Source organism: Anolis sagrei, chromosome X, assembly GCF_037176765.1.
Source record: "Anolis sagrei isolate rAnoSag1 chromosome X, rAnoSag1.mat, whole genome shotgun sequence".
In the NCBI taxonomy this organism is placed as follows: domain Eukaryota; kingdom Metazoa; phylum Chordata; class Lepidosauria; order Squamata; family Dactyloidae; genus Anolis; species Anolis sagrei.
This window is the reverse complement of record NC_090034.1, coordinates 8,906,147-8,925,311: the sequence shown is the minus strand read 5'-3', so window position 1 is coordinate 8,925,311 and position 19,165 is coordinate 8,906,147. Positions and strand designations below refer to the sequence as shown.

Genomic DNA, 19,165 nt, shown 5'->3' with positions numbered 1-19,165 from the left:
CCAATAACAAGAAAAGAAAATATGATCCAGGAAACACAAGTAAATCCATCAGGAAGAGCAGTCAAGGTTTCATCATTGCTATCTCAAGCCAGGACTTTGGAAGGAAGAGGGGGCTTCAAATAGCGTGGGGAGCCCAGTTTCCCCTTAGCAAAAAACAGATGTTTCCCTATCCTTCCAGAGCCAAAAAAACTGAACATAATAATAAAAAACATTGTTCATCAGCATTTCCTTTTCTTCTCTCCTATCTTCCCCTGTAACAAAAAATAAAATACACACAAAAAAAGCCAGGAGCTAGAAATGGAATGCAGTTTACCAAAGGTCAATTCCAAAGACTTTTTGAAAGTCCTGCTTCCTAAAAAACGAGTACTTGAAGCAACAGGGGAAACACGCACGCCATCAGAAGATAAACAACCTTCTAATAAGAAGTTCTTAGAATGAAGGGTGTTTGTGCAATGCTGTGTTTTTAAGAGGAAGTCCCCAGTGACAACAGCACAGCGAGAATTTTGTGTGAAGCTTCCTTAAGAGACAGAGACCATCTTGCTTCTGCACTTCTTCCCTTCCTCCAAAGCCAGGAAAATCTCTCTCAAAAACAATCTTCAATAAGAAACAGCTGCGTTGCTTGGAATATTCTGTCTGGCCAAGAATTGTTATACGAGGGTTGAGTGAGGGTTATTTAACATCTATATGCGACCACTTGCTCAGCTGGTTCAAGGTTTTGGGCTTGAGTGTTACCAGTATGCCGATGACACTCAGTTGGTGCTGAAGATGGAAGGCCAACCAGACTCTGTACCCGATTGTTTCCATCAGTGCCTCGAGGCCGTGACTGGATGGTTGCGTGCCAGCAGGTTGAGGGTGAATCCAGCAAAGACGGAGATCCTATGGCTGGGCAGTGGGGACATAGGGACATAGAATCATAGAATCAAAGAGTTGGAAGAGACCTCATGGGCCATCCAGTCCAACCCCCTGCCAAGAAGCAGGAATATTGCATTCAAATCACCCCTGACAGATGGCCATCCAGCCTCTGCTTAAAAGCTTCCAAAGAGGGAGCCTCCACCACACTCCGGGGCAGAGAGTTCCACTGCTGAACGGCTCTCACAGTCAGGAAGTATCTTTGCATTTCATTTTTTCTGCCAAAGTGGAGTATCTTGCATTTGTCACTGTTGAACTTCATTTTGTTAGTTTTGGCCCATCTCTCTAATCTGTCAAGATCGTTTTGAATCCTGCTCCTGTCCTCTGGAGTATTGGCTATCCCTCCCAATTTGGTGTCGTCTGCAAACTTGATGATCATGCCTTCTAGCCCTTCATCTAAGTCATTAATAAAGATGTTGAACAGGACCGGGCCCAGGACGGAACCCTGCGGCACTCCACTTGTCACTTCTTTCCAAGATGAGGAGGAAGCATTAGTGAGCACTCTCTGTGTTCGTCCACTTAACCAATTACAGATCCACCTCACCGTAGTTTTGCCTAGCCCACATTGGACTAGTTTCCTTGCCAGAAGGTCATGGGGGACCTTGTCGAAGGCCTTACTGAAATCCAGGTACGCTACATCCACGGCATTCCCCGCATCTACCCAGCTTGTAACTCTATCGAAGAAAGAGATCAGATTAGTCTGGCATGACTTGTTTTTGATAAATCCATGTTGACTATTAGCGATGACTGCATTTGTTTCTAAGTGTTTGCAGACCGCTTCCTTAACAATCTTTTCCAAAATCTTGCCCGGTATCGACGTGAGGCTGACATCCAGCTGCCTACCCTGGACAGTGAGGCGCTACGCCCGTCATCATTGGTCAAGAGTCTGGGAGTCCTTTTGGACCCTCTGCTGACGATGGAGGCCCAGGTCTCCGCCGTTAGCAGAACCGCCTTCTTTCATCTGCGGCAGGCTAGACAGTTGGCCCCCTACTTATCCAGGGACGACCTAGCTACGGTGATCCAGACCACGGTCATCTCAAGACTGGACTACTGTAATGCCCTCTACATTGGCCTTCCCCTGTCGGTGATCCGGAATCATAGAATCATAGAATCAAAGAGTTGGAAGAGACCTCCTGGGCCATCCAGTCCAACCCCATTCTGCCAAGAAGCAGGAATATTGCATTCAAATCACCCCTGACAGATGGCCATCCAGCCTCTGCTTAAAAGCTTCCAAAGAAGGAGCCTCCACCACACTCCGGGGCAGAGAGTTCCACTGCTGAACGGCTCTCACAGTCAGGAAGTTGTTCCTAATGTTCAGATGGAATCTCCTCTCTTGTAGTTTGAAGCCATTGTTCCATTGCGTCCTAGTCTCCAAGGAAGCAGAAAACAAGCTTGCTCCCTCCTCCCTGTGGCTTCCTCTCACATATTTATCCATGGCTATCATATCTCCTCTCAGCCTTCTCTTCTTCAGGCTAAACATGCCCAGTTCCCTAAGCCGCTCCTCATAGGGCTTGTTCTCCAGACCCTTGATCATTTTAGTCGCCCTCCTCTGGACACATTCCAGCTTGTCAATATCTCTCTTGAATTGTGGTGCCCAGAATTGGACACAATATTCCAGATGTGGTCTAACCAAAGCAGAATAGAGGGGTAGCATTACTTCCTTAGATCTAGACACTATGCTCCTATTGATGCAGGCCAAAATCCCATTGGCTTTTTTTGCCGCCACATCACATTGTTGGCTCATGTTTAACTTGTTGTCCACGAGGACTCCAAGATCTTTTTCACACGTACTGCTCTCGAGCCAGGCGTCCCCCATTCTGTATCTTTGCATTTCATTTTTTCTGCCAAAGTGGAGTATCTTGCATTTGTCACTGTTGAACTTCATTTTGTTAGTTTTGGCCCATCTCTCTAATCTGTCAAGTTCGTTTTGAATTCTGCTCCTGTCCTCTGGACTATTGGCTCAAGTTGGTACAAAATGCAACTGCTCGGCTTCTTGCGGGAATTCCAATGAGATGCCACATAACCCTAATCTTACTGCAGCTGCATTGGTTACCAGTTGAGCATCGGATCACTTTCAAAGTGATGGTACTCACCTTGAAGGCCTTGCATGGTCTGGGGCCGATGTATCTGAGGGACCGTCTCACCCCCTCCCAACCCCAGAGATCCCTCCGTTCTGAGGACCAAGACCTATTGGAAGTCCCCAGTGTCAAGACCTTGCGTCTAACAGCAACCAGACGCAGAGCCTTCACAGCAGTGGCACCATCACTCTGGAATACTCTGCCACCTGAAGTCTGTGCCTTGCGGGACTTACCAGCTTTTCGCAGGGCATGTAAGACATACCTGTTTCGACAGGCTTTTAATGTTTGATATTGTTGTTTTTAAATTGTTTTAAATTGTTTTTAAATTTTGTTAGATTTAGCTATTATTGTAAGCCGCTCCGAGCCCCAGGGGAGTGGCGGCATATAAGTTCGAATAATAAATAAATAAATAAATAAATAAAATAAAATGAAAACTAATGCCTCCACCTTCGTTCCTTGGCTTTGGATGGGAATATTTTAATAAATCAATCACAGAGGACTTCACTCCCTCTGAGGATGCTTGCCATAGATGCAGGCGAAACGTCAGGAGAGAATGCCTCTAGACCATGGCCATAGAGCCCGGAGAAACCTACAAAAACCCAATCACAGAAATAATCCTTAGAATCAGCTCTTTAACTACCACTATTCACTTTTCCACATAATCACCAAACAATTGGATATACATTTCTGCCAACAAGTTTTCCGAAGCTGTCACAGAAGAAGTTGACACTCTGTTTCCGCAACCCATCGTGCACAGATCTTCCGAGAGCCAAGCAAAGCAATAATGTGACCCACACGCTCTTGTGAAATGCCGATTATGCTTGACATTTCTCTCTGAGTGATACGACGATCGTCCTGAATCTATCTGTCAACCTTTTGTTTGTGAAACCCGGTGGTTGCTGTCATAGGATGTCCAACTCTTTGGGTTGTAGTAGGTTTTTTCAGGCTATATGGCGATGTTCTAGAGGCATTCTCTCCTGACGTTTCACCTGCATCTATGGCAAGCATCCTCAGAGGTAGTGAGGTCTGTTGGAACTAGGAAAGTGGGTTTATATATATATCTGTGGAATGACCAGGGTGGGACAAAAACTCCTGTCCGTGGGAGCTAGGTGTGAATGTTTGAACTGACCACCTTGATTAGCATTTGATGGCCTGTCAGTGCCTGGGGCAATCTTTTATTGAGAGGTGATTAGATGTCCCTGATTGTTTCCTCTCTGTTGTTTTGTTGTTTTGCTGTAGTAATTTTAGAGTTTTTTATACCTTAGCTAGATTTTGTTCATTTTTATGGTTTTCTCCTTTCTGTTGGAATTGTCCATGAGCTTGTGAATTTCAATGGCTTCTCTGTGTAGTCTGACATGGTGGTTGTGAGAGTGGTCCAGCATGTCTGTGTTCTCACATAATATGCTGGTTCATCAGGTGCTCTGCTATGGCTGACATCTCTGGCTGAAGTTGTCTGCAGTGCCTTTCATGTTCCTTGATTCATGTTTGGGCAATGTTGCGTTTAGTGGTCCCTATGTAGACTTGTCCACAGTTGAATGGTATGGTCCAACTCTTTGTTTGTCACGCCAGTCAGATGTTCCCACCTCAACAATGCACAGTATTCACATCAACACAATCACCATAAACAGCTTGCATTCTCTGAGGAATCTCCTTTGGGGTGACACCTTCTGCTGTCAAGAATTCAATGACTGCACCTTGCTAAGTCGCATTGACCGACCGTCCGCGCAGGGTTCCGTACTTTGCACTTTAACAACACAACCGTTCAATGCTAAGGCTTCCCGCCAAAATGGAACTGTAGAGGAGAGTCTACTGAACAAGCCAGTTCCTGCCACATACCAGTACTGCCATCTGTTGAGGAGTTACGAAGGTGGGGGCATTACTTTTCATTCAACCCTTGTAGGTGAATTCCAAAACTCAAACTCAATGTCCACCAATCCCTTCCAGTAAGTAAGTAAGCAAACTTTATTACGGTCAATGACCAAATCATAATAGGGGGACCCAGTCCCGCACATCCACACCAAATCCAAGGGGTTATATGCTTCAAACTTCAACAAATTGTAAAATCTAGGCTAAAAACCACATACAAGTAGTTATTAAAACCCAACTCAACCCACAAAAATCCTTCCAGTATTTTCTGTAGTCATGGGAATTCTGTGTGCCAAGTTTGGTTCATTTCCATCGTTGGTGGAGTTCAGAATGCTCTGTGATTGTAGGTGAACTATAAATCCCAGCAACTACAACTCCCAAATGATAAAAATCAATCCCCACCTACACTACCAGTATTCAAATTTGGGCATCTTGGGTATTTGTGCCACCACCACGTCAAACGACACAGAGAAGCCACTGAAATCCACAAGCAAGTGGACAATTTCAACAGAAAGGAGGAAAATATGAAAATGAACAAAATCTGGCTACCAATATTTTTTTATATAAAAACTCCAAAATCAGGACAGTAAATAAATAGCAACACAAAAAAAGCAAGGAAACTCCAGACATGAAACAATCAGGGCCGGCTAACACCTCCCAACAAAGGATTCCCCCAGGCAGGAAGCAGCCAGGCTTTGAAGCTGCAAGGCCATTCAGTGCTAATCAAGGTGGCCAATGGGAACATTCACCCTTGCCTCAAGCAGACAAGAGTTTTGTCTCCCACCCTGGACATCATTCCACAGATATATAAACCTCACTTGCCTGGTTTCTAACAAACCTCAGAACCTGTGAGAATGCCTCCCAGAGATGTGGGCGAAACATCAGGAGAGAATGCTTCTGGAACAAGACACCTACTAACCCAAGGAGTGACCATCACTCAAAAAAATTGATTTTGTCATTTGGGAGTTGTAGTTGCTGGGATTTATAGTTCACCTATAATCGAAGAGCATTCTGAACTCCACCAATGATGGAACTGAACCAAACGTGGCTCACAGGACTCCCATGAGCAACAGAAAATACTGGAAGGGTTTGGTGGGCATGGAACTTGAGTTTGGGAGTTGTAGTTCACCTACATCCAGAGAGCACTGTGGATTCAAACAATGATGGATCTGGCCCAACTTGGCATGGATACTCAATATTCCCAAATGTGAACACTGGTGGAGTTTGGGAAAAACAGACCTTGACATTTGGGAGTTGTAGTTGCTGGGATTTATAGTTCACCTACAATCAAAGGGCATTCAATGATAGAATTTGGCTGCTTCAGATGGTAATTCTCTAGTCAAACCAATACCTAATTTGAATCGGGTTATCTGAGTCCACACTTCCATATAACACGCTATACCTACTTTGGACTGGGTTATCTGAGTCCACACTGCCATATAACCCGCAATACCTACTTTGAACTGGGTTATCTGAGTCCACACTGCCGTATAACCCGCAATACCTACTTTGCACTGAGTTATCTAAGTCCACACTGCCATATAACCCGCAATACCTACTTTGAACTGGGTTAATTGAGTCCACACTGCCATATAACCCGCAATACCTACTTTGAACTGGGTTATCTGAGTCCACACTGCCATATAACCCGCAATACCTACTTTGAACTGGGTTAATTGAGTCCACACTGCCATATAACCCGCAATACCTACTTTGAACTGGGTTATCTGAGTCCACACTGCCATATAACCCGCAATACCTACTTTGAACTGGGTTAATTGAGTCCACACTGCCATATAACCCGCAATACCTACTTTGAACTGGGTTATCTGAGTCCACACTGCCATATAACCCGCAATACCTACTTTGAACTGGGTTATCTGAGTCCACACAGCCATATAACCCGTAATACCTACTTTGAACCGGGTTATCTGAGTCCACACTGCCATATAACACGCTATACCTACTTTGAACCGGGTTATCTGAGTCCACACTGCCATATAACCCGCAATACCTACTTTGAACTGGGTTATCTGAATCCACACTGCCATATAACCCTCAATACCTACTTTGAACTGGGTTATCTAAGTCCACACTGCCATATAACCCGCAATACCTACTTTGAACCGGGTTATCTGAGTCCATACTGCCATATAACACGCAATACCTACTTTGAACCGGGTTATCTGAGTCCACACTGCCATATAACCCGCAATACCTACTTTGAACCGGGTTATCTGAATCCACACTGCCATATAACCCGCAATACCTACTTTGAACTGGGTTATCTGAGTCCACACAGCCATATAACCCGCAATACCTACTTTGAACCGGGTTATCTGAGTCCACACTGCCATATAACCCGCAATACCTACTTTGAACTGAGTTATCTGAGTCCACACTGCCATATAACCCGCAATACCTACTTTGAAAGCCTTTCAACATTACAGTGATCCAAATATATGCCCCAACCACAGCTGCTGAAGAAGCAGAAGTAGATCAGTTCTATGAGGATCTGCAGGAACTACTGGATAATACACCAAAAAGAGACATTATTTTCATTTCAGGAGACTGGAATGCCAAGGTGGGAAGTCAAATGACAACTGGGATCACAGGCAAGCATGGTCTGGGAGAACAAAATGAAGCGGGACGCAGGCTGATAGAATTTTGCCAGGAAAACTCGCTGTGTATAACGAATACTCTCTTCCAACAACCTAAAAGACGGCTTTACACATGGACCTCTCCAGACGGTCAACACCGAAATCAGATTGACTACATCCTTTGCAGCCAAAGGTGGCGGACATCCATCCAGTCGGTGAAAACAAGACCTGGGGCTGACTGTAGCTCAGATCACGAACTTCTTATTGCCCAATTTAGAATAAAACTAAAGAGATCAGGGAAAATACACAGACCAGTTAGATATGATCTCACTAACATTCCTAGCGAATATACAGTGGAAGTGAAGAACAGATTTGAAGGACTAGATTTAGTAAACAGAGTCCCAGAAGAACTATGGACAGAAGTCCGAGACATTGTTCAGGAGGCGGCAACAAAGTACGTCCCAAAGAAAAAGAAAACCAAGAAGGCAAAATGGTTGTCTGCTGAGACACTGGAAGTAGCCCAAGAAAGGAGGAAAGCAAAAGGAAACAGGGATAAGGGGAGATATGCCCAGTTAAATGCGCAATTCCAGAGGTTCGCCAGAAGAGATAAGGAACTATTTTTAAATAAGCAATGCATGGAAGTGGAAGAAGACAACAGAATAGGAAGGACAAGAGACCTCTTCCAGAAAATTAGAAACATTGGAGGTAAATTTCAGGCAAAAATTGGTATGATAAGAAACAGAGATGGCAGGGACCTAACAGAAGCTGAAGAGATCAAGAGAAGGTGGCGAGACTATACAGAAGATCTGTATAGGAAGGATAACAATATCGAGGATAGCTTTGATGGTGTGGTGAATGAATTAGAACCAGACATCCTGAGGAGTGAGGTTGAATGGGCCTTAAGAAGCATTGCTAACAACAAGGCAGCAGGAGATGACGGGATCCCAGCTGAACTGTTTAAAATCTTAAAAGATGATGCTGTCAAGGTGATGCATGCCATTTGCCAGCAAATATGGAAAACACAAGAATGGCCATCAGACTGGAAAAAATCAACTTATATCCCCATACCAAAAAAGGGAAATGCGAAAGACTGCTCCAACTTCCGTACAGTGGCCCTTATTTCTCATGCCAGTAAGGTAATGCTCAAGATCCTGCAAGGAAGACTCCAGCAATACATGGAGCGAGAGTTGCCAGATGTTCAAGCTGGGTTTAGAAAAGGCAGAGGAACGAGAGACCAGATTGCCAATATCCGCTGGATAATGGAGAAAGGCAGGGAGTTTCAGAAAAACATCTACTTCTGCTTCATTGACTACTCTAAAGCCTTTGACTGTGGATCACAATAAATGGTGGCAAGTTCTTGGTGGGATGGGCATCCCAAGCCACCTTGTCTCTCTCCTGAGGAATCTGTACAAGGACCAAGTAGCAACAGTAAGAACTGACCACGGAACAACAGACTGGTTCAAGATTGGGAAAGGCGTACGGCAAGGCTGCATCCTCTCACCCAACCTTTTTAACTTGTATGCAGAACACATCATGCGATGTGCGGGGCTGGATGAATGCAAAGCTGGGGTGAAAATTGCTGGAAGAAACATTAACAACCTCAGATATGCAGATGACACCACCCTGATGGCCGAAAGCGAGGAGGAGCTGAGGAGCCTTCTAATCAAGGTGAAAGAAGAAAGCGCAAAAGCCGGGTTGCAGCTAAACATCAAAAAAACCAAGATTATGGCAACAAGAATGATTGACAACTGGAAAATAGAGGGAGAAAATGTGGAGGCCGTGACAGACTTTGTATTTCTAGGTGCAAAGATGAGTGCAGATGCAGACTGTGGCCAGGAAATCAGAAGACGCTTACTTCTTGGGAGGAGAGCAATGTCCAGTCTCGATAAAATAGTAAAGAGTAGAGACATCAGACTGGCAACAAAGATCCGCATAGTCAAAGCCATGGTATTCCCTGTAGTCACCTACGGATGTGAGAGCTGGACCTTAGGGAAGGCTGAGCGGAGGAAGATCGATGCTTTTGAGCTGTGGTGCTGGAGGAAAGTGCTGAGAGTGCCTTGGACTGCGAGAAGATCCAACCAGTCCATCCTCCAGGAAATAAAGCCCGACTGCTCACTGGAGGGAAAGATACTAGAGACAAAGTTGAAGTACTTTGGTCACATCATGAGGAGACACCAAAGCCTAGAGAAGACAATGATGCTGGGGAAAGTGGAAGGCAAAAGGAAGAGGGGCCGACCAAGGGCAAGATGGATGGATGGCATCCTTGAAGTGACTGGACTGACCTTGAGGGAGCTGGGGGTGGTGACGGCCGACAGGGAGCTCTGGCGTGGGCTGGTCCATGAGGTCACGAAGAGTCGGAGACGACTGAACGAATGAACAACAACAACCTACTTTGAACTGAGTTATCTGAGTCCACACTGCCATATAACCCGCAATACCTACTTTGAACCGGGTTATCCAAGTCCACACTGCCATATAACCCGCAATACCTACTTTGAACTGGGTTATCTGAGTCCACACTGCCATATAACCCGCATTACCTACTTTGAATTGAGTTATCTGAGTCCACACTGCCTTATAACCCGCATTACTGGGTTATCCGAGTCCACACTGCCATATAACCCGCAATACCTACTTTGAACTGGATTATCTGAGTCCACACTGCCATATAACCCGCAATACCTACTTTGAACTGGATTATCTGTGTCCACACTGCCATATAACCCGCATTACCTACTTTGAATTGAGTTATCTGAGTCCACACTGCCTTATAACCCGCATTACTGGGTTATCCGAGTCCACACTGCCATATAACCCGCATTACTTACTTTGAACTGGGTTATCTGAGTCCACACTGCCATATAACCCGCAATACCTACTTTGAACTGGATTATCTGAGTCCACACTGAGCCCCCAAAATGGAGGGGACGTGGTTTTAAAAAGCGAATTTTCATATATTTCCCCAATGCCCATATGTCATGATTTACTGCCATATTGGCCTATTTCTGCAGTAGGCCTTTGTTCACAGAAAATGCTGATTGTTTGAGAAATCAGTGCTCCAAAGAAGAAGTTACTATTCAAGGGTAACAACACATCCGGACAAAACCAGCTAGCTGTTTGCTAGATAGAACCCCCAAGTTTCCCAGTCGCTCTGAAGCCATGTTTGCAACAGACTAACAGATAAGATACAGTCATGGTCAGAGAACAATGAACCATAGTTATATTATAGCTGTACCATTGTTAGGATCCCACGTGTGCCATAATGTCAATCAAAATCATAAACAACTAATGAACAACTGCATAGCTAGCTTAGACCAATGAAATGATTTGTCTTTGGGAACCAATGAGATGATTGATTTCTATGTACCAATCAAACTGTTTTAATGAAAGTCATAAATAATCAATGCAACCAACTTTAGGTTGGACAAACCCCTTTATTGCATACCCATATGCATGTTTGTCACTATTGCTTCAGCTGCGCAATAAATAGCATTTTGCAGTTTTAAAGATTCAACTTTCGTGGTGTCCTTCCTCGCCCTCCTTGGGAAGGGGCAATCTGCTCTTGGATTTTGGATTTGTGGATTATCTTTTTGGTTTTTGCCCCTACATTTTCTGGAGGTTCCACCGAGATGTTGCATATTTGAGGGCGTTCTTTTTGGAAGGCACTAGCCGAGAGAGGCATTTGGGGCCTCCGGCTCAGGTGCTTATCTCTTGGCGGCAAGAGAAGGGAAGGAGTCATCTGCGTGTGTGCTTGGGCCCAGCCGCCGGATTCTCTGTCTTTTGGCTTGCCGCCCAAGAGTGGCCGAGCCCGGTTGAATTACTGCAAAAGCTTCGGGGAGGGTAAGTATGAGATGCTATGAGATGCATTGAATTGGTGACTCTGGTGGGAATTGGTGATTGTGTTGGGACCACACTCGTATAGTTAGCGGGAAGTTTCTATTAGCTGCAGTAAAAAAAACATCCTTTGGACTAGAGTGTGGGGGAGAGTGAAATCGGATGCTCTGACTTCACTTCCCAGGGAAAACAAACTTTTAGTACTGGCTGGAGAAAAGCCAGACGAAATCCTATAGGAACGTGGCACTTGTGTGTGTGTTTCCATGTGCGCAAGGCTGTCTTGTCTGCACACCACCTGTCTATATGTCCTGTTTCCACACTTATGTGGTTTCCACACTTATGTGGGAGGGATTTAAGATTGATGTGATGTCGAGTTAAAAATGATAATGTTGATGTCTTAAACTTTTGTGTTGAAATGTATTGCAAATGCTGAGATTTCAAATTCATCTGTACTGATTTCAATGTTATTGCAAACTGTTAAATTGTGTTCAGGTTCTGATTTGGTTGCAAAGGTACTGTGTTAACTCTTGAGTGTGCATTCTGAGGCTGGAGAGGGCTTCGCCTCAGTGATTCTGGAAAGGAAAGAAATGAGAGAAGCTGTTTTGATGTTGTGTTGTGTGATTTGAATTTTCTGCAAAAAGCTTTGGATTTTAGTTACCTGTTTGAAAAGGAGAGATAGTATTTGTGTTTCCTTGAGTCAAAGGTGACAGGAGCAGTGAGAATTTATAAAAGGCATGATTCTTGTATTTTTAGCCCTCTGTAGCTTCCACAAGCTCCAAAGTGGCTTCTGTCGCACAGTAGCACTGGCTTCCTTTTACCATCAAAACCCCAAGGAAGTCACCTACGGATGCAGTCAGTCAGTATGGGACTTTGGACTAGAGCTGTGTGGGAGAGTGAACAGGTGCCTCTGAAGAATCAATTCCTGATTTGAGAAAAAGATTTGAGAAAATTATGTGATACTCCCTGGGAATTGTCAATTGTGTGAAATTCCCTGGAAACTAGGTTCTGTGAGACCTTGTGTTGTTGGAGGTATTTGTGATGTGCACATGTGATCTTGAGTGAGTGGCAGCAAAGATTCCACGAAATCGTGTGTGTATCTATGTGTTGCAACACTGGGTTGAGATTTGTGCAAGCACCGCTGTGTAAAAAAAAATGAGTACCTGATTTAGTTTTCCAAGAGTGCTGAATAAAAAGATTTTAAAGAGAAACTGAGAACTGTCTTGTGTAGATGGATTATTGTTGTTTCAAATGGGGGGACTCGTTGTTCAAGTGCTTGGGAGAAGATAGGAATGTGGAATACAATGATGTGTAAAAAGAGAGCTTTGTGTCCTGAACTTTGGCATGGAAAAAATATATAAAAAGTAAGACTGCCTGAAAAGTTGGCAGGTGATTTGGCTATTTTGACCTTGTATGTGTGCCAAAATGACACGGGACTGAGTTTGAGATTCTGTATATTCCATTGATAAAATGAAGGCTGGGAACGAGAGACACTCAGACATGTTGAGTTGAAAAGTAAATATAGAATGTTAATTGTGGGAAATAAATTTATGTTCGAAATGTGTCTTTTTGATATTTAGCAACATACCCCTAATGCTGCAATTTGAAAAGCTGTGTTCTTAAAATGTAAGAAGAATGTGTATTATGACAGAATGGGTGATCTTTAAAAGTTTGATGTTTTCAATAATTGTTTTGAATTTTTATGTTTATGCTCTGTTTTGTGTGCTGTTTTCAAATGATGTGTGTGAACGAGGTTTCTCTCTCTGTGTGTGAATGTGTAAAAGTCCTAACCACTAACCACTAATCAACCTATCCTTTGCAGATTGAATGTGTGTGAATTTGGAGAATGAATATTATGCTATGTGACATTTTCTGAAATGCTTAAAATCCTGATTTGTTCTGTGTCTATGGGGAAAAATGAGTCTTGCATTATGAATATGTATCTTTTGAAAAGATGAAAATTTGCCCGCATGGGCTGTATAAATAACTGTGTGAGAAAAAAAAAGAGCTAAAACCTGATGTCAAGGTTTTTTTTGTGTCAAGGGTTGTGACTGGCCAAAAGAGTTTTTCACTGAAAGAGGCCAGGGCACATCAAAATGAAAATTTGAAGACTGATAGAAACTCATTGTCTGTGTTAAAAATGTTTAAAAGCAGGCTGTTTAAAAACTGTTAAAAACTGATGTTTTACAATGCCCTGAATGTACAGTATGTTATAGAGATAAGAACTTAGATCGGTACCAGCCAGGATGGAATCAAATGAAATGGACTGACTGTGTTTTAAGAGTGCATTTTTAAAACTGAAGTTCTAACTTTATTTTTGCTCAAGAACATGGAAATAATTCTTATGTTTAAGGCAACTACTTGTCATGAGAGGGTAAAGTCATGTGCTGGAGTTTTAAAATGTTTTTTTAAGAGTCGTTTTAAAATGGATGCTATGTGGAGGGCTCCTGCTTTACAGAGCCAGAAGAAAGATAACTGGAAAAGAACATGGTGTTCTCTTGCCATTCTCTGGCAGAAGAGAGAACAATGGTTATGAATGGTACATTTTAAAAGTATCTAATACCATTTTGGATTTTGTGTGTTCAAATTTATGAATGCTTACCAGAGCTCCTTGTAGCTTTCTGGTTCAAAAGGGAAAATGCTTCATTTTGCCCTCCCTTCCTCTATGAACTGCTGTTGGACATTAACTCTTGGCAGGTTGGGACATTTTAAGGCTTGTGCCGAATGGGGAAAGTTACATCTGTGTGTAGACAAAAAGTTTAAAGTTTGGGTTGTTATAAGTTTTTCAGGCTGAATGGCCATGTTCCAGAAGCATTCTTTCCTGATGTTTTGCCTGCATCTATGGCAGGTATCCTCAAGTTGCCCCGGTGGCACAGTGGGTTAAACCCCTGTGCCGGCAGGACTGAGCTCCCTCTGTCAACACCAGCTCCCCATTGCGGGGACGTGGGGGAGGCCTCCCACAGGGATGATAAAAACATCAAATCATCCAGCCGTCCCCTGGGCAACGGCCTTGCAGATGGCCAATTCTCTCACACCAGAAGCGACTTGCAGTTTCTCAAGTCGTCCCTGACAAAAGTTTTATTTTGTTTCCAAGCAACTTTTCTTGGAAAGAGGCACAGGATTTGTGTCTAAAATTGTTTTGTGCCAGAAAGTTTTTGATTAGAGAGTCTGATTTTGTCCCAGAACAACAGCTAAATAGAGGTTGTGGGATTTATAAATGCATTTTCTTTTGGAGGAGAATCCAACCCCTCCTTCCCTATCCTCTGTTGTCATTGGAGGATGGCCTTTTCTTCAGATGGCTATGGAATGACTATAGTGCTTTTATGTTAGAAATAAGTGAAAACTACAACATGGTCACAGCAGAGAACATGTCTTAAGTTGAAAGAAAAAAAAAACCTTGCCTTTTTAAAAGTCAAGCCGCAGCTTGCGTATAGATAGATTGAGACATTGGTTGATGGACAGAACTCTTTACATTGTTTTTTTGTTTGATATTTAGTTCAAAAGAAACCTTATAATTGATTTTGACAGCAGAATTGATTTTTTTATGTGGATACAATAACGTTGGACATGAGTTATAGTTCTTAGCCCAAAGTGACTAACTTCACAACTTTTCTTCAAACATAGGGCAAAGTACCTCTACAAATTTTGGTACTTTGGCCCAAATTCCTCTACAAAGTTACTGAAAGAGGTAATTCTGGAACGGGACATTACAACAGGTAGATAGGGCAGCTTGCCCAGAGATTTTTGCCAGATTTAAGAGACAATGCCTAGCAAAAGGCCCCAGAGATTTTTGCCAAATTTGAGAGACATTGCCAGTTAACAGCTCAAGAGACATTTTTACAGTTTACTGTTTTGATTAAGTTGGAAAAGCAGGTCGCAGATGGAATGGGCAACCGAGAGTGCCAGTATACATTGCTAAAGGATTGCCTACAGCAGATGGATGGAGGAACTATGAGATAAATCGTGGAGAGGAACCGTGAGATGAATCGTGGGGAAAACCGTGGAGAATTGTTTAAAAAGGATGGAGACTGGTCGAGAGGACTTCGGAGTGGGAGATCGTAGAGGCCCGCCAATGGATGTAGAAGCGAAGGATGTTGATGGAGCTGACGACAGAACTGGCCAAAAAGACTTCAACAGATGGGTAATCAGTATCCCCCTCCCCCTTTCCTCTCACTATCTTTCTGCTTATCTCTTTCAGCTCCTGAGCTCCTGTATGGGACCCAATTCCTAAAATTGGATGAGACTCTGTTCCTAAATTGGATATCCGAAAGGCACCACTGCCAGCCTGGAAAGCCAAGCCTACCCGAACCACCACCAACTGGGTAAAGCGAGACTGCTAGCCTGGAAAGCCTAATGGGAGTCCAAAACACAGGAACTAAGCCCACCCAAATCAGGAGTGCAAAACGCAGGAGCCAAACCACCACCAACTGGGTAGGATGAGCTAAAGACTTGTGAGATATGAAGATTTTATTTTAAAGACTTTCCTGGATACAGACTTTCTTTACACAGAGACTGACTTTAGAGACTAGAGACTTTGCTAGATATGGAGACTTTTGAGACTTAGAGACTTTCTTCATTTTACCTGGAATTTAATAGACTCATTTCTTCAATCAAGAAGGGGAACACACCCCCAGTTTGACTCAGCTTGCTTTTGTATGCCAGAGACTGAAAGGACATGAAAGTTAGATACATATGTGTGCAGCCGCATTTGGGCCTGATGAGGACTGGATTTGATTCATATGTGCATGGCCACATTTGGGCTGCTGACAGCAAGAACTGGACTTGATCAAAATTTTACTGAAGACTATATCCTTTCTTAAATTGATCGATTTCTGTTGCTGAATTGTTAAAGTGGTTATTGTTACCATTTAGTTTTGATTGCTAGCTTGATAAGCTTTTATTTGTTTGTGCTATTTCAGCCAAGTGTTTAGAATTATGTTTTGGAAAGAGACAGAGATGATGTCATTGACAGCCTGATGCCACACCCCATTACAGCAGGATGGGAGAAGGACACGCTCCACCAGTTGGTAAATGCCATTGCAGAAAAATTAGAAGCACGGGACTGTTGGGTATGTTACTTACAATCAGCCCGCTTTCCAAACACCACACAACAGACGACTGATCATACAGATGACCCCGGTTAATTCATTTTGAAGAAGGGGAGGTCTTCATCCCCCTTGACCCTTTTGTACACCTTTAGCTCAGCCCAAACATCACTTATAAAGACATCTTACCATGCCCCATGTCCAATTGGGACAATACCCTAGATGCGACACCACTGTACTCCTGTCAGATATACAGGACACAGACACATACAACCAAATAGAATTTGACATGTGCAGACGATTCCGCATTACATTGCAACATGCATACAAAGTCGCTGGCAAGATTGGCCAGGACACTATTGTATTTGCAGAAGTTGGGCAGAAAGGAAAGATACTGCCCCAGTCTGGAATGGCACATGTGCAACTGAAATCCCTGATTCCTGCGAGATTGAGATTCTTTGATATACAACAGCCACTTGGGGCATGAGACAAAACAATATGGATGGGCCAGAGTTTAAGGAGCACACAGTGACACAACACTGACAATACATACTTGGCAGAATCACAAAGAATTGGTGCAATCTTGTTTCCATAGATTGGGATAGCACTAACTGGCGCATTTCTGCGCAACTAGAGAAACTGGCAAACTACATAATAATAAAGGTTTGGAATCCCTCCAAATAAGACACCCGAATGCAACACAGATTGGCAACAGACCACCTGTTCAGAGAAGGAGGTCTATGCAGTTTGTTGCAAAATGAGAATGTTTCCAAGATACACCAAATAGTCAACACAATCAGTTTCACATACACTGAAGACTCAGATTGGCAGGGGTGGCTCACATCATGGGTGCTTGACTTGCAAAGGTTAAAAGATTTAGTCATGTCTGAATTTGCAATTATCATGATGCTGTTGATATTTTTGTGTTGCTTCACTTTGATAACATGTGCTTGTAGAGTTACGCTGCCCTTAGCCTTGGCCCCTAAAAAGACTGAACAGATAGAACTCTTGGATGTCAACCCAGTTAGGATGACAACAGAATATACATCCTTAGGGTAAAAGAAACATGCCAAGTGGACACAAATGATTGGTCAAAAATAAGGGGTCATTGCGCAGCAATAAGATTAACTTTTTTTTTGCTCTGCTTTTGTAAAACCTGCTTGATTTGCTTCGCTGAAAAGATTTCATCTCAGCAAAAGAGAAAAAGTGTGAAATGGAGGGGACGTGGTTTTAAAAAGCGAATTTTCATATATTTCCCCAATGCCCATATGTCATGATTTACTGCCATATTGGCCTATTTCTGCAGTAGGCCTTTGTTCACAGAAAATGCTGATTGTTTGAGAAATCAGTGCTCCAAAGAAGAAGTTACTATTCAAGGGTAACAACACATCCGGACAAAACCAGCTAGCTGTTTGCTAGATAGAACCCCCAAGTTTCCCAGTCGCTCTGAAGCCATGTTTGCAACAGACTAACAGATAAGATACAGTCATGGTCAGAGAACAATGAACCATAGTTATATTATAGCTGTGCCATTGTTAGGATCCCACGTGTGCCATAATGTCAATCAAAATCATAAACAACTAATGAACAACTGCATAGCTAGCTTAGACCAATGAAATGATTTGTCTTTGGGAACCAATGAGATGATTGATTTCTATGTACCAATCAAACTGTTTTAATGAAAGTCATAAATAATCAATGCAACCAACTTTAGGTTGGACAAACCCCTTTATTGCATTTCCATATGCATGTTTGTCACTATTGCTTCAGCTGCGCAATAAATAGCATTTTGCAGTTTTAAAGATTCAACTTTCGTGGTGTCCTTCCTCGCCCTCCTTGGGAAGGGGCAATCTGCTCTTGGATTTTGGATTTGTGGATTATCTTTTTGGTTTTTGCCCCTACAATATAACCCACAATACCTACATTGAACTGGGTTATTTGAGTCCACACTGCCATATAACCTGGAACACCTACTTGGAACTGAGTTATCTGAGTCCACACTGCCATATAACCCGCAATACCTACTTTGAACCGGGTTATCTGAGTCCACACTGCTATATAACCCGCAATACCTACTTTGAACTGAGTTATCAGAGTCCACACTGCCATATAACCCAGTTCAGTGTGGGATTTATATAGCTGTGTGTCAAAGCCAGGCCATGCCTGTTTCCACTCCCTCAGGGCCTGCTCCTTCCCTGAAGCCTCGGCCTTTCCTGAGAGGAGTGCCCGCCCAGGGCCTCCCCTTCCCGGATAAACCCCCCGGCCGGAGGCTCACCTTCCCCGCCGTCCATGGCGCCAGTCATGTGAGCTGGAGAAAAAGGAGGAGGAGGAGGAGGAGAGGAAGGGAGGGAGATGGGGCCTCCTCTTCCCTCCCCTTCAGGCCGGAGGAGGGGCACCAAAGCCATCTACACGGCTGAGTTAACGCGCTTTGGCACCGCTTCACCCGCCTTGGGAAAGCTGCCCCTCTTGGGCATTGAAGGCCCAACGAAGCTGTGGATATAAACCTATTTCACTGAATACATTTCTAAGGCATAACATAACTATACAATATTTATGTTCTCTTTCTCTCTATAAATATATTTCTAAGACACATATATATAATATTTAAGTTTATTTATTATTTATTTCTAAGCTCTAAGGTATGTTGCTCTATTTTTAATGGAATATATTATATTTCTAAGGCATTATATATATATGTTATATATATAATTATATTTCATATATTTCTAAGTTATATATAATATTTAAGTTTATTTTTCATATATTTCTAAGATCTAACGTATATTGCTGTATTTTTAATGGAATATATTATATTTCTAAGGCATAATATATACGT

At 43.1% G+C, this 19,165-nt stretch overlaps 1 protein-coding gene across 1 annotated transcript in view; it reads right to left on the bottom strand.

The window, feature by feature from the left end:
* LOC137097905 (sorting nexin-8-like) overlaps positions 1-18,627 on the bottom strand; it is a 56,824-nt gene extending 38,197 nt beyond the window's left edge. The window contains exon 1 of the mRNA XM_067473320.1: positions 18,605-18,627. Coding sequence (XP_067329421.1) covers positions 18,605-18,620 — 16 coding nt within the window. The 5' untranslated portion in view covers positions 18,621-18,627. The remainder of the gene's footprint in view (positions 1-18,604) is intronic.
* Between the last annotated feature and the right edge of the window lie 538 nt (positions 18,628-19,165).